Source organism: Rhipicephalus sanguineus, chromosome 7, assembly GCF_013339695.2.
Source record: "Rhipicephalus sanguineus isolate Rsan-2018 chromosome 7, BIME_Rsan_1.4, whole genome shotgun sequence".
NCBI classification, from domain to species: domain Eukaryota; kingdom Metazoa; phylum Arthropoda; class Arachnida; order Ixodida; family Ixodidae; genus Rhipicephalus; species Rhipicephalus sanguineus.
The window spans coordinates 30,681,596-30,696,941 of record NC_051182.1 but is presented as its reverse complement, the minus strand read 5'-3'; the positions used below and the strand labels follow the sequence as shown (position 1 = coordinate 30,696,941).

Below are 15,346 nucleotides of genomic sequence, written 5' to 3'. Positions count from 1 at the left end.
GCGAGACACCGTCGTGACCACCAGGCACCAAAGTTTTGCGGCACTGAAGTGTTCGTGAAACAAAAGTAAAACGAACTTTCAGCTCAAGTTTAAGCGCACTGCTTGAAACGGTTCTTCCGAGTGTTTGGCTGAAACAAGCTTGCCCGTTCGTGATCGATACTTGGCTTTGTTTTAGGTCGCGTGGCACAAGAGCACATAATTCTCAATGTTTTCTTTCGTATGCTACCATCTAAATTGTTGAAAACATCTTGTCGTACGTACGCGAGACACCGTCATGACCACCAGGCACCAAAGTTTCGTGGCACTGAAGTGAACTCATTAAGTACACTGTCGTCCTTTATGAAAGGGAACACGCGAGCGCATGGCCTGTGCTCTGCGGCTGCTGCCTACAGCGCCATCAACCGACAGCCAAAGAAAGCACGTCCGCTTTCGGCAGCATCGCCCGTTGGATACCGGAGCGGGAGTGTAATCTAGCAGCGCTTGTCCACCGATCATGACTCGTTATTTTGTTTGCCAATAGATGACAGCAAAAGCGGACGTGCTTTCCTTAGCTGTCGGTTGATGGTGCTGTAGGCAACTGCCGCATGGCGCAGGCCACGCGCTCGCGTGTTCCCTTTCATAAAGGATGGCAGTGTACAAGCGGAGTTACAGGGCTTTGTCGCACGCTTTAGCGCTTTTTCTCTCCTTTTGTACGAGCGAACGCGCTGAAAGCTACGTAGGGGGAGGGGGAAATGACAAGGTGGCAAGAAGCTACATCCATTCATCAGTGCGAATCATGACCTTGAGCACCTTTTTTTTCTTTGAACGGGCGGCTTACTTTCAGTGTCATCATGAGTGAGCGCGCAGGCATGTCGCGGCATCCCGCGGCGGCCACAGCAACTATGTAGCTCACGATGCTCAAATCAGCCATTGACTGTGGACTGCGTTTATGGCATGGCCATTTGGGTCTATGGAATCATTTATCAAGAGAAGAGCGAGCTATTTTTAGCCGATTTTGAGAATTGTGAATTTCAGGCCGCGTGCTGCGCTATTATGTTTCGCTCACATGTTCTCGGGTGCCTCGACTACCGATCAGCAGCGTTTTCTGACCAAGCTGAAGAAGTGTTGCTAGGGCCTCTTTCTCTTTTTTTCATACCTCAGGGTATGATTGGGAAACATTTGGAAACACTTGGAAAACATGGCTACCTTAACTGAACATTCAAAAATGCAAACAAAAGAATGCAAGTCAACTGCTTATAAATCACTGGTTTGCCCAATACTGGAATACACTGTGTCCCTTCTGTTCTATTCCGTCTTCGTCGTTCCTCGCGCTGTACCTAAACATGCTACCGTACCAACTAACCCAACTTTCAATACTATTGGAATACATTTCAACTGTTTGGTCCCCTCACAGCGTGATTGTACATCAATAAATTGGAATCAGTTCACAAAAAGGCAATCAGATTCATGCACAGTTATGATCGCATTTTTTCAACTTCACCACATGCTCATGTTTCATGATTGCAGACTTTGAAACATAGGTGCACACAGGAATAAATCATTATGGTGAGCAGGATCATTCACACATCCCATCTGGTATTCAGGAACCTTTCTCTCTCATATCTCCCAGTGTATGTGCAACCCAACACTGCCATACACATAACATTGTTCCTTTCAGGTCACACTCAGACTGTTTTTAATAATTTCGTTCCACTGACCGTTGAAATGTGGAACAACTTGAATGGCTTACTTCGCACGTTGCTTTTCAGGAGTTCGTTGAGCAAGTACCGAACTACATCACTTGTTTATCTCTTTTGTATAATCTTTCTTTGGCTTCTTTTGTTTGTATTAAATTTGTTACCCACTTCTGCTACATTTGTCGACACAGACAACTGGATTTGTAAATAAAATAAATGAGACGTAGGAAAAACATCGAAACACAACGTGGGTTTTACCACCTTGATTTCAATGCAGATCACCCAACGGCAGCGGCTTTGGCAAGGAAGGACTTTGTCATAACAATTTTACCATTAGGAGTGAAAAAAACGCCACCAAATAATAACCACTCAGCAGCTAGAGAACGGACACCCTAAATGTATATTGCAAAACAAGTGCAGTCCACCTAGCGAACAAAAGGCCAATTTCTCAACGATCCTATACCACGAATCTACCTTGATTTCACAGTGGGACCGATTGATTCTCCTTGTCAACATAATGCATGACACACTGACTGGGGATACAAACAAGATAAAACCAAGGCAACTACAGTAGACTCTCATTAAACAGAACCTAGGGACAAGGAAAATATTTTCCATTTAATAGGAGTTCAGTTTCGTTGGAGATCAACAGGGTTGCAGACTTCGAGAACAGAACCAATCATCTTAAAGCATTTGTTCCATTTAAGTAGCAGTTCCGTTTAAGAGATTTCCGTCTGAGTTTACTGTAAGCTACTTTGTGCCACCCAGGCCAATGGATTACTCCTACTCAGACATCCGCAACTTCTTGCAAGCATGGGTGGAGGAATCTTTCATTACTTTCAGGACTTTCTACAAACTGCAAAGTAAACATTGTGCTCAGAGCAACACGCAGCACGCTCACTCCTATGTTTGGCCTCAAGGTGAAATGTTGTTCAGGCTATTGTTCAACATCAATGTGTGCAAACTTGCCCCATAGCTGCAGTCAGACCTCCACATGGCAAATCTATGCTGACATTACGTTCTCGGCCACTACAAGCTCGCATGGGGACAGATAAGAGAATTCAATGAGCCCAGATACGGCCATTCATGATCTGAGAAGACCCGCCAAATGCACAGCAGCCCATTCTCATCCTTATCGTTACATGTCTCATGGTTCGGGTTTGCGGCAACTATGTACCTGCCCTAAGTAGATGTATTCCTTACCCGCCACGGTGGCTAGTGGTTATGATGCTAGACTGCTGACCCGAAGGCTGCGGGATCAAATCCCAGGCCACGACGGCCGCATTTCGATGGAAGCAAAATGCTAAAGAACCGATTACTTAGATTTGGGTGCATGCTAAAGAACACAAGATAATCAAAATTTTCAGAGCCCTCCATTACAGCTTCCCTCATAGTCATATCGTGGTTTTGGGATGTATTCCTTTACCACTTCTAGTACATGTCTGCCTGTGAGACATCACTATTGCAACCTTAGTCACGTTCTAGCATGTTAGGAACTGTACAAATGTAGTCTTCTTTGTCATTCAAAGAGATCAGAACGCAAGCCTTAGCAATGTCATTGATACTTAGTGGTACCAGGGAATACGCTAACGAAAAGAAACAGTCAGAAATATGTGGTGGCAGTCCTGCTATGTTGTCACCTGTAATTATTTTTGTACAAAGGAGGACAGCCTCGCCATTTAAAACAGAAGATGAATCGGTGATTTCAAATATTCTCTTGATAGAATAAAAACCTCCACTCTTGCATTCAAACACCGAGCTGTTTTTCCTTCCAGCCTTGTAGCTTTGGCTATGAAAGATTGTGCCCAGAAATGAAAACCTTAAGTATTCTTGCACAATTGGCACATGACCACACCATGCTTGCAAGCAAGAAGACTCCTGATGACTGACAGAAGAAACATCTTTTGGCGCACCAAACACCCAGGCAGCTCCAATGCGTCGTGCATGTTCGGTTCTCGGATTACCAAGCATGTTTGTACAGAAATTTAGCACATTTGATGGCAAAGGAAGTGCCGAAAGCAAGATCTGAAGCTCTTGTGACAATATCACCCTTTCCAGTACCTGTTCTGGCACAGCTTTCGCAGCATTTACCAGTTTAACTAGCTCACCATTACTACTTTCGAATGCGAAAGCAGAATGTGCCCACAGAGGACCGAACTGTCTTGCAGCTTCAGCCAGATGGAGCAGTTGATGTACATTAAAGCTCATACATCGCTGGCCGTAGAGCCCAGCTGCCTGGGACACAAAGGTTGTGAGAAGCAGTCCTGAAAAAGAGTAGTAAACATGTGATAAACAACTGTTTTTACAATCATACTACACAACATGACAACATCCTTTTAGTGCAGCGTGGCCTGTCATAAATAAGCTGCGTTCACTGCACAACTGAGCGGCACAAGCCACCTGTGTAGAGATGGTGACATATTCAAGAAACTCAATATTTAGTTCCTCTGAAAAGCGGGACGTCCACAAATTAAAAATTGGAAAACAGGGCCTTCGAAGACATTTGGAAGGATGCAGTGGTGACAAGCATTTCAAGATTCCATGCCAAGAGAAAGTGTGTACCACAGCCTTGAATAAAAGCAAGTACAAATGTGAGAAATATTTTTAGAAAAAAAGCCAACCATACCAAGATTTGATAGCGTCACATTTACACAGACTGATGAGATGTAATCAGCATCGTGTCACATGATGCACCTGCAAGATGTGTGTACATGCACGCAGCATCCTCCTATTTGAACATTTGCCTGCTGCCTATTCCATGCAGTATGACATAGTCCACGCTGCTTATAAGTCTCTTGAAGCTCTTTCTTACGGCTACTGTCAAGCATACAAGAGCCATGAGAAACTATGGTAAAATGCAGCAAATGTTAGTTACATGGCAGCTGCATAAGAGCATGCATCAGTGCATTTGTCCCTGCATTAAACATTTGTAAAGGCAATGTTGAGCAATTGCCCTCATCACTTTTGCATAAGTGCCCTGGAACAGGGCGCTGACCATTCATTGGGTCACGATATGGCAGAATCAGTAAAATCTTGGAGAGATGTCCACAACAAACTGCCACAGTCCTAATTACTTTAAAGGGACCGACAACTGATTTTTCTCGACCCAGTTTTTTACGGCGCGACAGGAAGCTCACCCTTCGTAGCGTTTGTAGCTGCAGTGGTTTATCCGAAAAGCACGTAGTTATTTTATAAGCAGTATTTTTCGATCTGAAAGGCTCCAAACACGCATGCAGGCTTGCTCCAGCAACGCTGAGGATTGATAGCGATGCCGCTAGCCCTTGTGAAAGCTGCCGTTGTTCTCCCTGCGCAGGAGTTACTGTAACTATGCTTAACCACCTTTATTTCGAGCTTTCCAACCTTTTTTGAAAATAGCAAGTTGTTACAATGAGGTGTGTGGCTTTATACAGCTTCCCGGTATTTATACAGCGTTGTGTGTGCCTGCGCCCAAGGTTGCCTGCGCCTGTGTCATCGATGGCTTGCCCCGGCGTCGTTACTCTCTCGATACACGAGCCAAGCCAAGTAATCGAAAACGTAACTGTGCATATGCACGGCCGCACCGAGTAGCAGCGCGCGTCATTTCTGAGACGAAGTGTAGATAGCAAAACTATGTCGCTCCAAAATCTTAGCGACCTGGAAACTGCGTGCACGGTTGCATGAGCACGCTGAAAAGTTGCTCAAGACGCGCTGACGAGCATGGAATCATTACGTCACGCGAAGGCAGCGCCACTTTAATGCATACTACTAACGCAGGCCTATATGTACATTATTATGGAGTACTACCTTTTAATATAAAGAAACGAACAATATTTCAATACTAACAAAAAAATCGTCGACCGCGTACAGCAATCAACGGTCACGTGGCCGTCTTCATCGAATCATTCATGTTTTTGCCGCTAGAGGCGCCACAGGTCATTTTTCGCGACTTTCAATTAAGAAATAAAAATATAAATCCATCTCTCACGAAAAAAACAGGGTTGGTTTGAGTCAGTGCAACGGACAATCTTTACATCAGTGGAGTCAACTCATTTCATATTCTGGGCAGTTGTCGGTCCCTTTAAAGGGGTCCTGAGCCACACCTTGGGCTCGGTGAGGCAAGACATTCCGTGGATAGCAAACAATGCTCTAAACAAATTCAGCAAAAATCTTGTAGCTGTGCACCACAGTTTGCAAGCGGAGCACGAAGTTACCTACATACTATACTGACAAATTTCTTTGGCTACTAGTAGAAAAAGATACCTTTTTCTTGCTCATTATTTGAACCACTAGTCAATTCCTGCTGGAAATGAACAATCAGCCAATGATAATAAATTTTACTGCACTTGCAAAATAGTGGAATTATACGTAAAAAGCATGTCTAGCTTGCTTTAGTAAGTCCTTTTGAAACTTGATTATCCTTTCGATGGCACGAAGTCCAGACAAAATAAATATGATTGGTTTTAACGACCACAAATAGCACACCCATACTATACTTTTACCTTGTATTCAAGACCCAATTTAATAAAATGTGAGAGGTAACGCTTTGAGCCATCGAAGTGTTCTTACCTGCGTGATCAATCTGGTCAGATGACAGCTCTTGTAAAATCAATACAAAAACTGCCTCAGACAGGAGGGCGAAGTGGCGAAAGTATCTCTGTGGTAGGACAGGGCGACAGCACGGCAAGCAATAGAACAGTAGCCAATTTCGCCACTCGTGAGCTTTCCAGTAGCACCGCTCCCGTAATGTGCGAGGCAGCCGGGTGAAATGGTGGGGTGGTCGGATGCTCAGCAGGCGTTGGTTAATTAGTCGGAGCGTGCTTGGACGTCCTGTATGGAGCAGCAAATAATTCTTGTCAACTACTATTAAAAAACTATCTTCAAATGGTTTAAAGGGCCCCTGAAGCATTCTCAAAGAAGCTTATTAAGCAGCACTCAAAACATCATTACATGGCAACTTCATGCATTTTGTACGTGTTACTGCCGCTGACAGTGACATAGTGGTTATGGTGCTTGACTGCTGACCCAATAGATGCAGGCTTGATCCTAGCCATAGCGGTTGCATTACGACAAAGGTGAAATGCTAGAGGCCCAAGTGCTGCATGATATCGGGGCACACTAAAGAACACCAGGCAGTCAAAATTTCCAGAAACCTCGACTACAGCATGCCTCATATTCATATAGTGATTTGGCATGTAAAACCCTAAACACAACATTCGTGCTACAGCTAGATATCACATCAGGTGACATTAGGATCCCTGTTTGAAAATATAATGTGGTGTTTACATTTTGGACACTATGATGAGTACTTCGAAGAAAGCCCTGGCCGGCCAGGCCCCTGGACCTAGATTGATGGATCTGTAGACCGCATCACTGTTCACTACTAGACTTTCTACACAAGTCGAATATGCATGTGTACTTCTGAAACCATTCCCCACTATGCCTCAGAGCAAGGTTCCGAAATAACTCAGGTATTGCACAAACATACAAGGTGTTTCACAACTATTTAAAGTACTGCACAAACATATATGGTAATGCAAACGTGTCAAAGCACTTGCAATGTTAACATCTGCCTTGCATGAGCTATTGTAACACCATGACCTCGGATATGTGCTTGTGCATTATCCTATTAGAGGCCGTGTGGATACCCTTAACACTCTATTGCATGGTGTCCCATATTTGGCACATACCAATTAACATTTTCTACTGCAGGTGCAACAGACTCAGTTGATAATGTGACACTGCCGCAGTAATTCCCTAGTTATGCACACTTAATATAACAAAAGTGCTGCCATCTCTGGAGCAGTACGAAAAACAGACATGAAATAGATTTCATAGTACACGTAAAGTCCGGCATGCGAACAACAGTGATTGCTATTTTTTCTCGCAACCTGTCTTTTGCTACAGATGCACGAAAACAATATTTTGGCGTATCTCATAGCCTTAACAATTCATGCTCGTTATTATTTTTCTGAATTCCTTTTTCCACTATGGTGTACAACCAAAAAACAGTATGTGCCATATTTGGCACAGTATGCATTTCAGTGAGGAAATGTGCAATATGCTATCATCTATGTTGTGCTGCACAATTCAAATATAAATAAGCACAGCCTCTGAGATCATGCAGCACAGCTATGTTGTGCAGGATTTAGATGATAGTAGTAGGTTTTCGGATGCTTCACAAAAGTCTTAGGTGCCAGCAACAGTACCTGGCAATATTTTGACATTATTAGCATGGGTACATGAACAAATTATGCGAGGTCTGACTAATTCAAGTCGATAGCTTTTTTTTTCGATTTTCTTGGCAGCTGACGCTACCAACTGCATGTCAGTGCTTGGCTATTTGGGCAGGAATGTGTAGCAAGGTGGCGCTATGAGAAGAGGCAAACATGTAAGCGGCCATCTTGCACATAGAGGTTAACAGTGAGACGCACTAAGTGGAATGTTCAATTATGCCTGACCACAGAAAACACTTGCGTTGTTTTATTTCACACATAATGCAAAGAAAACCAAAATTATTGAGGTTTTCTTTTTCAACCATGGCAGCAACATCCCTTGGCAATCGACATGGCGTGCCATATTAGGCACATACTTGTGTCTTTGTTAAAATCACAATAAATCTGAAAATTCTTTTGTATACATTCTTGTTAGTCTATTTTTGATAAATTTTGAGAAAGTAATTTTTCAGATCCCTTTTTCATAATTCATGTAATAGAAGGCTAAGTTGAGTACACCTGTAAGGCCCCCGCCCGCTTGCACTCCTCACACACAAAAAAAGAACACAGAATAAATATGACTCCTTGTGATCATGCCAAAGTGCTGCAACCAACAGGTTTACATAGCAGACAAATTTTATATATGCAATGGCCAATTTTCTGCATTCATTAAATAAAATGCCAATATACGACGAGCACAGAAATATCCTGTATACAAGACAGCTTTGAGCAAGTGCTAAGCTCACGAAATGCTGATAATATAATTGGTAGGGGTGTGCGAATATGAGACTTTCGAATTCGAATCGAATAATACCTAATCGAATATTTCGATTCGACTTTCTAATAGGTAGTATTCGAAGTTTCAAATAATTCGACAGCACGAATATCTAAAACGCGACAAAGGCCAATGGTGCAACTTCGGTTAGAGTGGGGTGGCTAAAACTAATGCTAACGTCGTTATAGTAGGCATTTCGTTATAACTTTCACCGAAATCCTGGTTCAAGAGCGAGCGCATGTTTCTTTTAAAGAAGATTATATCATTTTCGCATGCCGTGGCTGCAGCAAAGAAGGCCAGGGAACAGTCTGGGAGACTGTCGAAGTGCTAGTGCCGAAAAATAACCAGCACACTGAGCTCAGACCTTGTAGTCAAGAGGTTCAAAAATAGTTCAATGAGCCCCTGATCCCAAGAGAGGATGATCTCTTGAAATACTGGAAAGAGCATGGAGCTGCACTTTATCCAGGTATCGCCAGAATTGCTTTGCGATACCTTCCCATCCCTGCTACTGAGGTGACCAGTGAGCGCATGTTTTGAACTGCACGAAACACTGTGACATCACATGGGTGAGTGTACCATAAACCTCACGATGAGGTTTATGGTACACTCACCCATGTAGTATGCCTCATTGCTGTTTGAGAGAGCCTGAAGCCAGGTCATGAGGAACAACTTGTGTTTCTGCATGACAATTTGTAGTCTTTCGGTAGCAGTCGCTCACCGCGTTAAGTGCTCGAGTACATGATCAGATTTAATTTCTTTGTTCTTTCTTTAAATTTTCAATAAAATTATTTGTATACGATATTCAATTATATATTCAATATTTCTGGCCACTATTTGGTGCTATTCAATTCGAGATGAAATTTCACTATTCACACAACCCTAACAATTGGCTTTAACATTAAAGTCAATTGTGATGCCAGTATGCAGTGCAAATAAGTTCACACGGCTTTATTGAGCAGTATAGCAAGATGTGATGACATCATGTGAAAAACATACAAAATGGCCTTGTGCACACGCTTCCTCAATTGTCTGCTCTCACTGTGCCGTCACCTTAGTTCAGCGTGAGGAGAAGCTCATACCATGTCTTGACATCACAGTAATACAGTAGGAACCAAAAGTAGCTTTTCAAAATGTGTAAGTAATTTTTCAAGGCACACTCACCCTTATACCATTACATTTTCTAGGCTCTTTAAGGCTGGGCCTTTGACTTGCGAAAAAAAAAAGAAAACCCTGAAAATTTTTATTGCAGTACCCCTTGAAAGAATAAATAAGGACGGCTCGAAAAACAGGTTTTTTGGCTTGTGTGCTGCTCTTGCAGCAAAATGTCTCGCACTTGAAATGGGTTTCAGCTAACAGGCTAGCAGACGCATTAACATAGCAATATTTATTTGTTTTCTGTCTTGCATTGCGTGTCACTGGGAGGGCTTGCACCCTTGTGCAGATTAAAAATTTTAAGATGACTTCCAATTTCTTGAAGGAGCAGGAAAGTGATGCAAAATTTAAAATCGGCTTAAAAATGAAAACATGAACTAATTATTGATCAGCGATACCACAGCAGCCGTGAACAATACTATTGCTTTTTGTGGATAATTTCAAGTGTGTGAATCCTTACATAGGCAGAGATGCCAAAATAATTTGCCGAAGTGTATATGAGACGGGATCACATTCTAACATATGTATGTCTGAAGTTTGGCAGCAATACATAAGCAGGCAATGTGCACTGTTCTTCTAGAATGTTTGTGCACACTACTACTTCATCATGAGGTTTATGGTACACTCACCCATGTAGTATGCCTCATTGCTGTTTGACGAGTCGAACCAATAATCGGAAAACTGCCTCGTTACGCCAAGTAGAACACTGTGCATATACTCCACTGTATAGCCCCACACAAGATCAAAGTGTGGGAGCTTCATCAGTGGGGACACCCCTTTGAAGCCATTCACTGGGGTTTTCAGCCTCGATGCCAGGGTCATGTCTCTTTGGATGCCCACTGATGTCCTCTCCACGTCAGGTTTCGAATGCAAGTATAATAGGCGCCCTGCAGTGAAATGAAACAAAAACAAGATAAGGACTTTGCTGAGTACATTCAATAGAGCTCTTTTTATGCACACGAGCACCACCAAAGGGTGCGCAAGCGCTCATGGGAAAAGTGTGTACATAGCAGCAACTGCAGCAACGAGCGAGCAGACCTCATGCTTTAGCTTTCTGCCTGCGCCCTGCCAGCACTTCTCAAATCAAGTGAACTTGGCAAGGTGCAGCATGTTACTTTGTAATTGAATCATGAACTCCTGTGTTCAGCTTCGATGGCCTCTGCGATTTCAGTCTGTCTAGTGTTTCTGCGTGCCACTGTTGGACCAGCTGAGCAGTTCCGAAGTGTCATTGGGTTTTCTTTTTGTTTGTTTTTTTTTTGCGCCAGTATGGCGTACGGCATGAATTAAAAAGATACAACTCGGCTTCCTAGATAAAGTCCAGGAGCAGTCTATGAAATTCGCATATGCATTTGGACTCAACGTTCACAGACCCTGTCGACGAGCACAAGGTGAGGTTCTGATATTCAAAGAGTACACGAGAGAGTATAGTAGGCCTTTAATAAAATGGACACGTTAACTAGACAGTGCTCGTCGCTTGCACTATAGGCGAAAAATGATAAACGTCTAGCACCCTTCGTTGACACTAACTGCAGGTATTAGATTTTACAAATGCCGCTTGTGTTTTTACATGTTGGCTCAGAGGTGACCATACATACTGTAGTATATGTATTGTCATGAGCAATACGAGACGCAACACTGAAATTACTTTTTGCAAAAGTGTTCATGGCAGTAAATGTTCGATCAAGCGGAAACATATCTCTTGCAATTCCACAAGTCACATTCATACCAGCAAATTACAAGTAATCATTGAATAAACATAAATTCGGTATGCCAGCTCATATTGCTTATGATAATACGTCTTGATGATATTACACGATGATGGTAGACCGCTTAACTGCGACATCCGATATACATCCGCTCGGTAATACCAACATTGATTGCGTTATTCCTTTCAAATTTCATGCGTATAGATACATGCAGGTGCGTTCGTATATGTGTAGTGATTACGATTTAAGAGTAGTCAACAAGCGGCGGCATGTTCTTGCTGTTTCGTGCTCCCACAGCACCAACGAGCAGTGGCCAACGACACAGCCCGCTCGCTCAACATACACTTTTCCCATAGGGCATTCTGGGATTGCTTGAAAAAGGTCTACTGATCATGCTGAAGCATTGTGAAAGCTTGTTCAGGCACTTTGCTTTGTAAATGTTTTTGATGCACTTACCTTCTTGGCTTTCTCCACAAGCCAGACACCATGGGCAGCCAAAAAAGCCATTGAATTGGACCTGGTTTCCAACGGCTGCCCTCGCCGGCGCATCGACGCATACGCAGATGGTGTAAATCTTGCTGTGAACAACAGTTGAAGGGCACTTCCAAATAAGTTCACCAATCTTGCAGAAGGAATCGACAAACTTCTCCAGAAAGAGCAGCATGTTCGGGTGTTTACGTCCATACCATAAGCCTCCAAGAATGACATTCTTATGTCTGTATGGCGCAGGAAGTTCATTTATCATCATTTGTACAGGCCATATTGAGGAATTGGACGATTTGTATAGTGGGCTGCCATCCGTGTTCAAGGTAATCGTCAAATCACTCCACTTCAGCACCCCCTTTTTCCGCAAAGTGCGGTGCATCATGCCACTTGTGATGTCACGAATCAAGCGGCACCCACCTTCTGCCTGCTGCTTCAACTTGCTGAGGTTCTCAAACAAGACGCCAGAGAGCCTTTCTATTGTGCTGGAAAGCTGCATTCCGACGTCCAGAATGGAAAAAAATGTGCCCCCGCTTTTTACGTCCGATATTTTCACAGTACTCCGGCAGGCCCTGCAAGTCAGGTGCACTTTGTCGCTACAAACGTCGAGCAGCTTGCCACACTGACTACAGCAGTAGTGGTATCTGCTGACGGAATCGCATTTCGCGGACCACAGTTTCCTCAATAGGTACTTCGACTGTGGTAGGCCGCATCTTTGGAAACCGAACAAAGCGTCTACAAGTTTTAACAGGTCGTCCACAGCAGACCAGGGGAGCCCGTGAGCTGCTATGAACGACATTATCAAAACAATAGCCACTGCAATTGTAGTTGGTGATCCCGAAAGTGTTTTTGTTCCAAAAGCCGCGATGCATCTGGCAAGCAATTGTGACTCGTCGAACGAGGGCACAGAAGTGCGGTCACCAGGGAGATCGTCACCACTATCGCCTTCGGTTCCGGAGCTTCGGTCTTGATTTGAATCTCGGAGAGGTCGAGTGTCGCCGTCTTCACTGTCATTTTCTGAATGGCTTTCTTCGTTGTCACTGCTTTCTTTGGAGCTTTGGTATTCATCGTCGTCATGCGCGCTGTTAAAGGTGTCGTCGCTTCCTTCTTGCATATCTGTTGTTACTCTGATAGGACCCGTATCAGCAGAACAGCCGTCCATGTGACATGGCTGCTCCCCTAGTGATGCCTGGGACCTGTGAGAACTGTCTGGGGGCGAGCTTGAAACACCTGCGTGATGAGTCGAAGCGGTCGGCGGAGTACTGCTGCTCGACTGCTGGCTGTACCATTGTGTTGAACGGGGTACTATAAATGGAGTATCTGGGCCTAAATGCAGCTTTCGACGTTTCTTTTCTGTTGGCTGACTCATGACTAGCTGATCAAAGCACAAATGAAGATCACGATACGATGAAAGCAGCGGAGGGAACTGTATAGAGTAGCGGAATGTTGGAGGAGCGAAGTATGCGAAGGGAAGGAGATCAGCGATCCACCGAACGCGGTTTGGCGCTGTCGTCGGCAGCGATATGATTGGAGTCTTGGTGGTCTTGGCAATTGCGAGCAATTTACGTATACTTTTGCTATGTAGAGCAATTAACAGGTGGTCATTAAACGTAGTAACTTGAAGGTATGTATCATTTTAGTTATTCGCAAGGTTCTTACAGCAGATATTTTGTTTACAAAGGGAGGGAACGAAAGATAATTAACGAATGCAAAACTGGAAGAGTGTCTGCAGCCCATACCTTTAAACACTCTTCTGGTGATAGAAAAAAGTTATATATTTATTAGCAATTCATTGCTCGCAGATGTGACTACCAAAAAGTACTATCCTTCATAAGTCCGTCATTGAACTCCTCTGTTCCAAATAGCCAGCTCAGAAACAGGAATTTTCCACTGGCAGCGTACTTATTATAGTCATTTCCCAACTACACTTCCCGGGAATCTCACCCAGACTCCACAATTTCTCCGTTGATTGCCCTGAGAGCGCGGGAAAAAGGGCGAAGTAGAATCACACAACACGGGTGATCGCGTGTGTAATTCTACTTCGTCCTTTTTCCGCGTCCTCAGTTCCTTGGACCAGCCCACCTATCCATTAATTCTCCACGAGTTCCGCACCCGGCAAACAGCTGCATTGCTACCATCCAGGTCACTGTAGTAAGGGGGCGGTTCAAATGCCTGCCCCCCCCCCCCCACACACACACATTTTTCAATTTTGCATGTGTGTACAAACGCACGCACGAACACACACAAGGGTTGTTGAACCCCCACCCCGAAAACCTGAGATAACGCGCTGGAGATCGACGTAAGGACAGCCGTTCGCAACCAGCGCACATATGCACTTAAAGGGGCCCTGCGACACAATTTGAGCATGTCTTTTTCATCGGTTCTTCTGGCACTGTGGAATGCACCGATATTGTTGCGCAAGTGGCAACGCCGAAATCGAAGCGGTTATAATTTTAATTCACGGGATAAACTACCTTAATTTCGCACTATGGCGACACACATCGGCTATTTCTCTTACAGGAAGTGGCGTGATGTCATGTGACAGTGACGACAAAGACCGTTCGTTTTTGATTGGCTTGACGCGACACGTGACGTGCAATATTCATATGGTGGTAGCTAGGTCATACTACGGAGGTCTAAGAGGAGCAAAACCCCTTTTTATGCTTTCTCAGAAACAAATGATTCCTGTGTCTGACTGATATATTTTCAAAACAACGAACACGACGCTAGGTGCGTTGTGGAATGGTAATCAAACGATACTCTTCCGCGTTTTGTCTTTTGCGGCATCGAGCAACACCGGCCACACCGGCACCTGCGAAACACGCAACGCTCTATTCGGCGCGATGCTGTCAACGAAAAAAAAAATCTAAACGCTTACCGGCCGAGGCCTTCCGCGTCATCGGGCGTTAGCGTTTCGTTTGGGCCCATGGAGCCATCCTCGCGTTGCGCGGGGCTCAGCGACGCACTTTCAATTTGCAATGGCGTGCACGACATGCAATCAATCACTGCGTCGCAAGAGCTCGCGCTCGAGGTCTGTTATGTCTTCCTGACTCATTTTGTGCACTACATGACAAATCATGGGAGCGTCTGCTAGCTGACGGACGTGGTTTGTCGTAAGCATGGTAACAACGCCGTCAAAAAGAGGTGTAGCAATGTACTGTGTGAAGGCCACCATGAGGGGACATTTCCGGTATGTCTTTATAAGACGCGCGCGGTGATTGGAGCCGGTCTTTGACGTCAGCGGGAGAGTGAAATCCGAAAAAAACGTTTCTCGTCGTCGTCTGCTTGAGTTTTGAACTTTGAGGACTAATAACTTCACTTCTCGTGCACCAATTTACATAATTCTTTTTGCGTTCGTCTCGG

The 15,346-nt window shown here is 44.2% G+C and overlaps 1 protein-coding gene across 1 annotated transcript; it reads right to left on the bottom strand.

Annotated features, from left to right (window-relative positions):
* Positions 1-639: 639 nt before the first annotated feature.
* LOC119399356 (uncharacterized) lies at positions 640-10,690 on the bottom strand. The gene is made up of 4 exons (XM_049417356.1): positions 10,424-10,690; positions 6,222-6,482; positions 4,421-4,493; positions 640-3,972 (listed from the first exon to the last, which is right to left on the bottom strand). The coding sequence occupies exons 1-4, from the start codon at positions 10,614-10,616 to the stop codon at positions 3,147-3,149; spliced, it is 1,353 nt and encodes a 450-aa protein (XP_049273313.1). The 5' UTR covers positions 10,617-10,690; the 3' UTR covers positions 640-3,146.
* Between the last annotated feature and the right edge of the window lie 4,656 nt (positions 10,691-15,346).

Bases quoted from the DNA above. Each gene is read 5' to 3' on its own strand.
- LOC119399356 (XM_049417356.1), bottom strand. From the start codon at position 10,616: ATGACCCTGGCATCGAGGCTGAAAACCCCAGTGAATGGCTTCAAAGGG. The intron at 4,494-6,221 runs GTAAGAACACTT...TATGCTTGACAG, and splicing joins TGACCAGATTGATCACGCAG to TAGCCGTAAGAAAGAGCTTC. The intron at 3,973-4,420 runs GCAAATGTTCAA...TTGTAAAAACAG, and splicing joins CTGCATGGAATAGGCAGCAG to TTGTTTATCACATGTTTACT.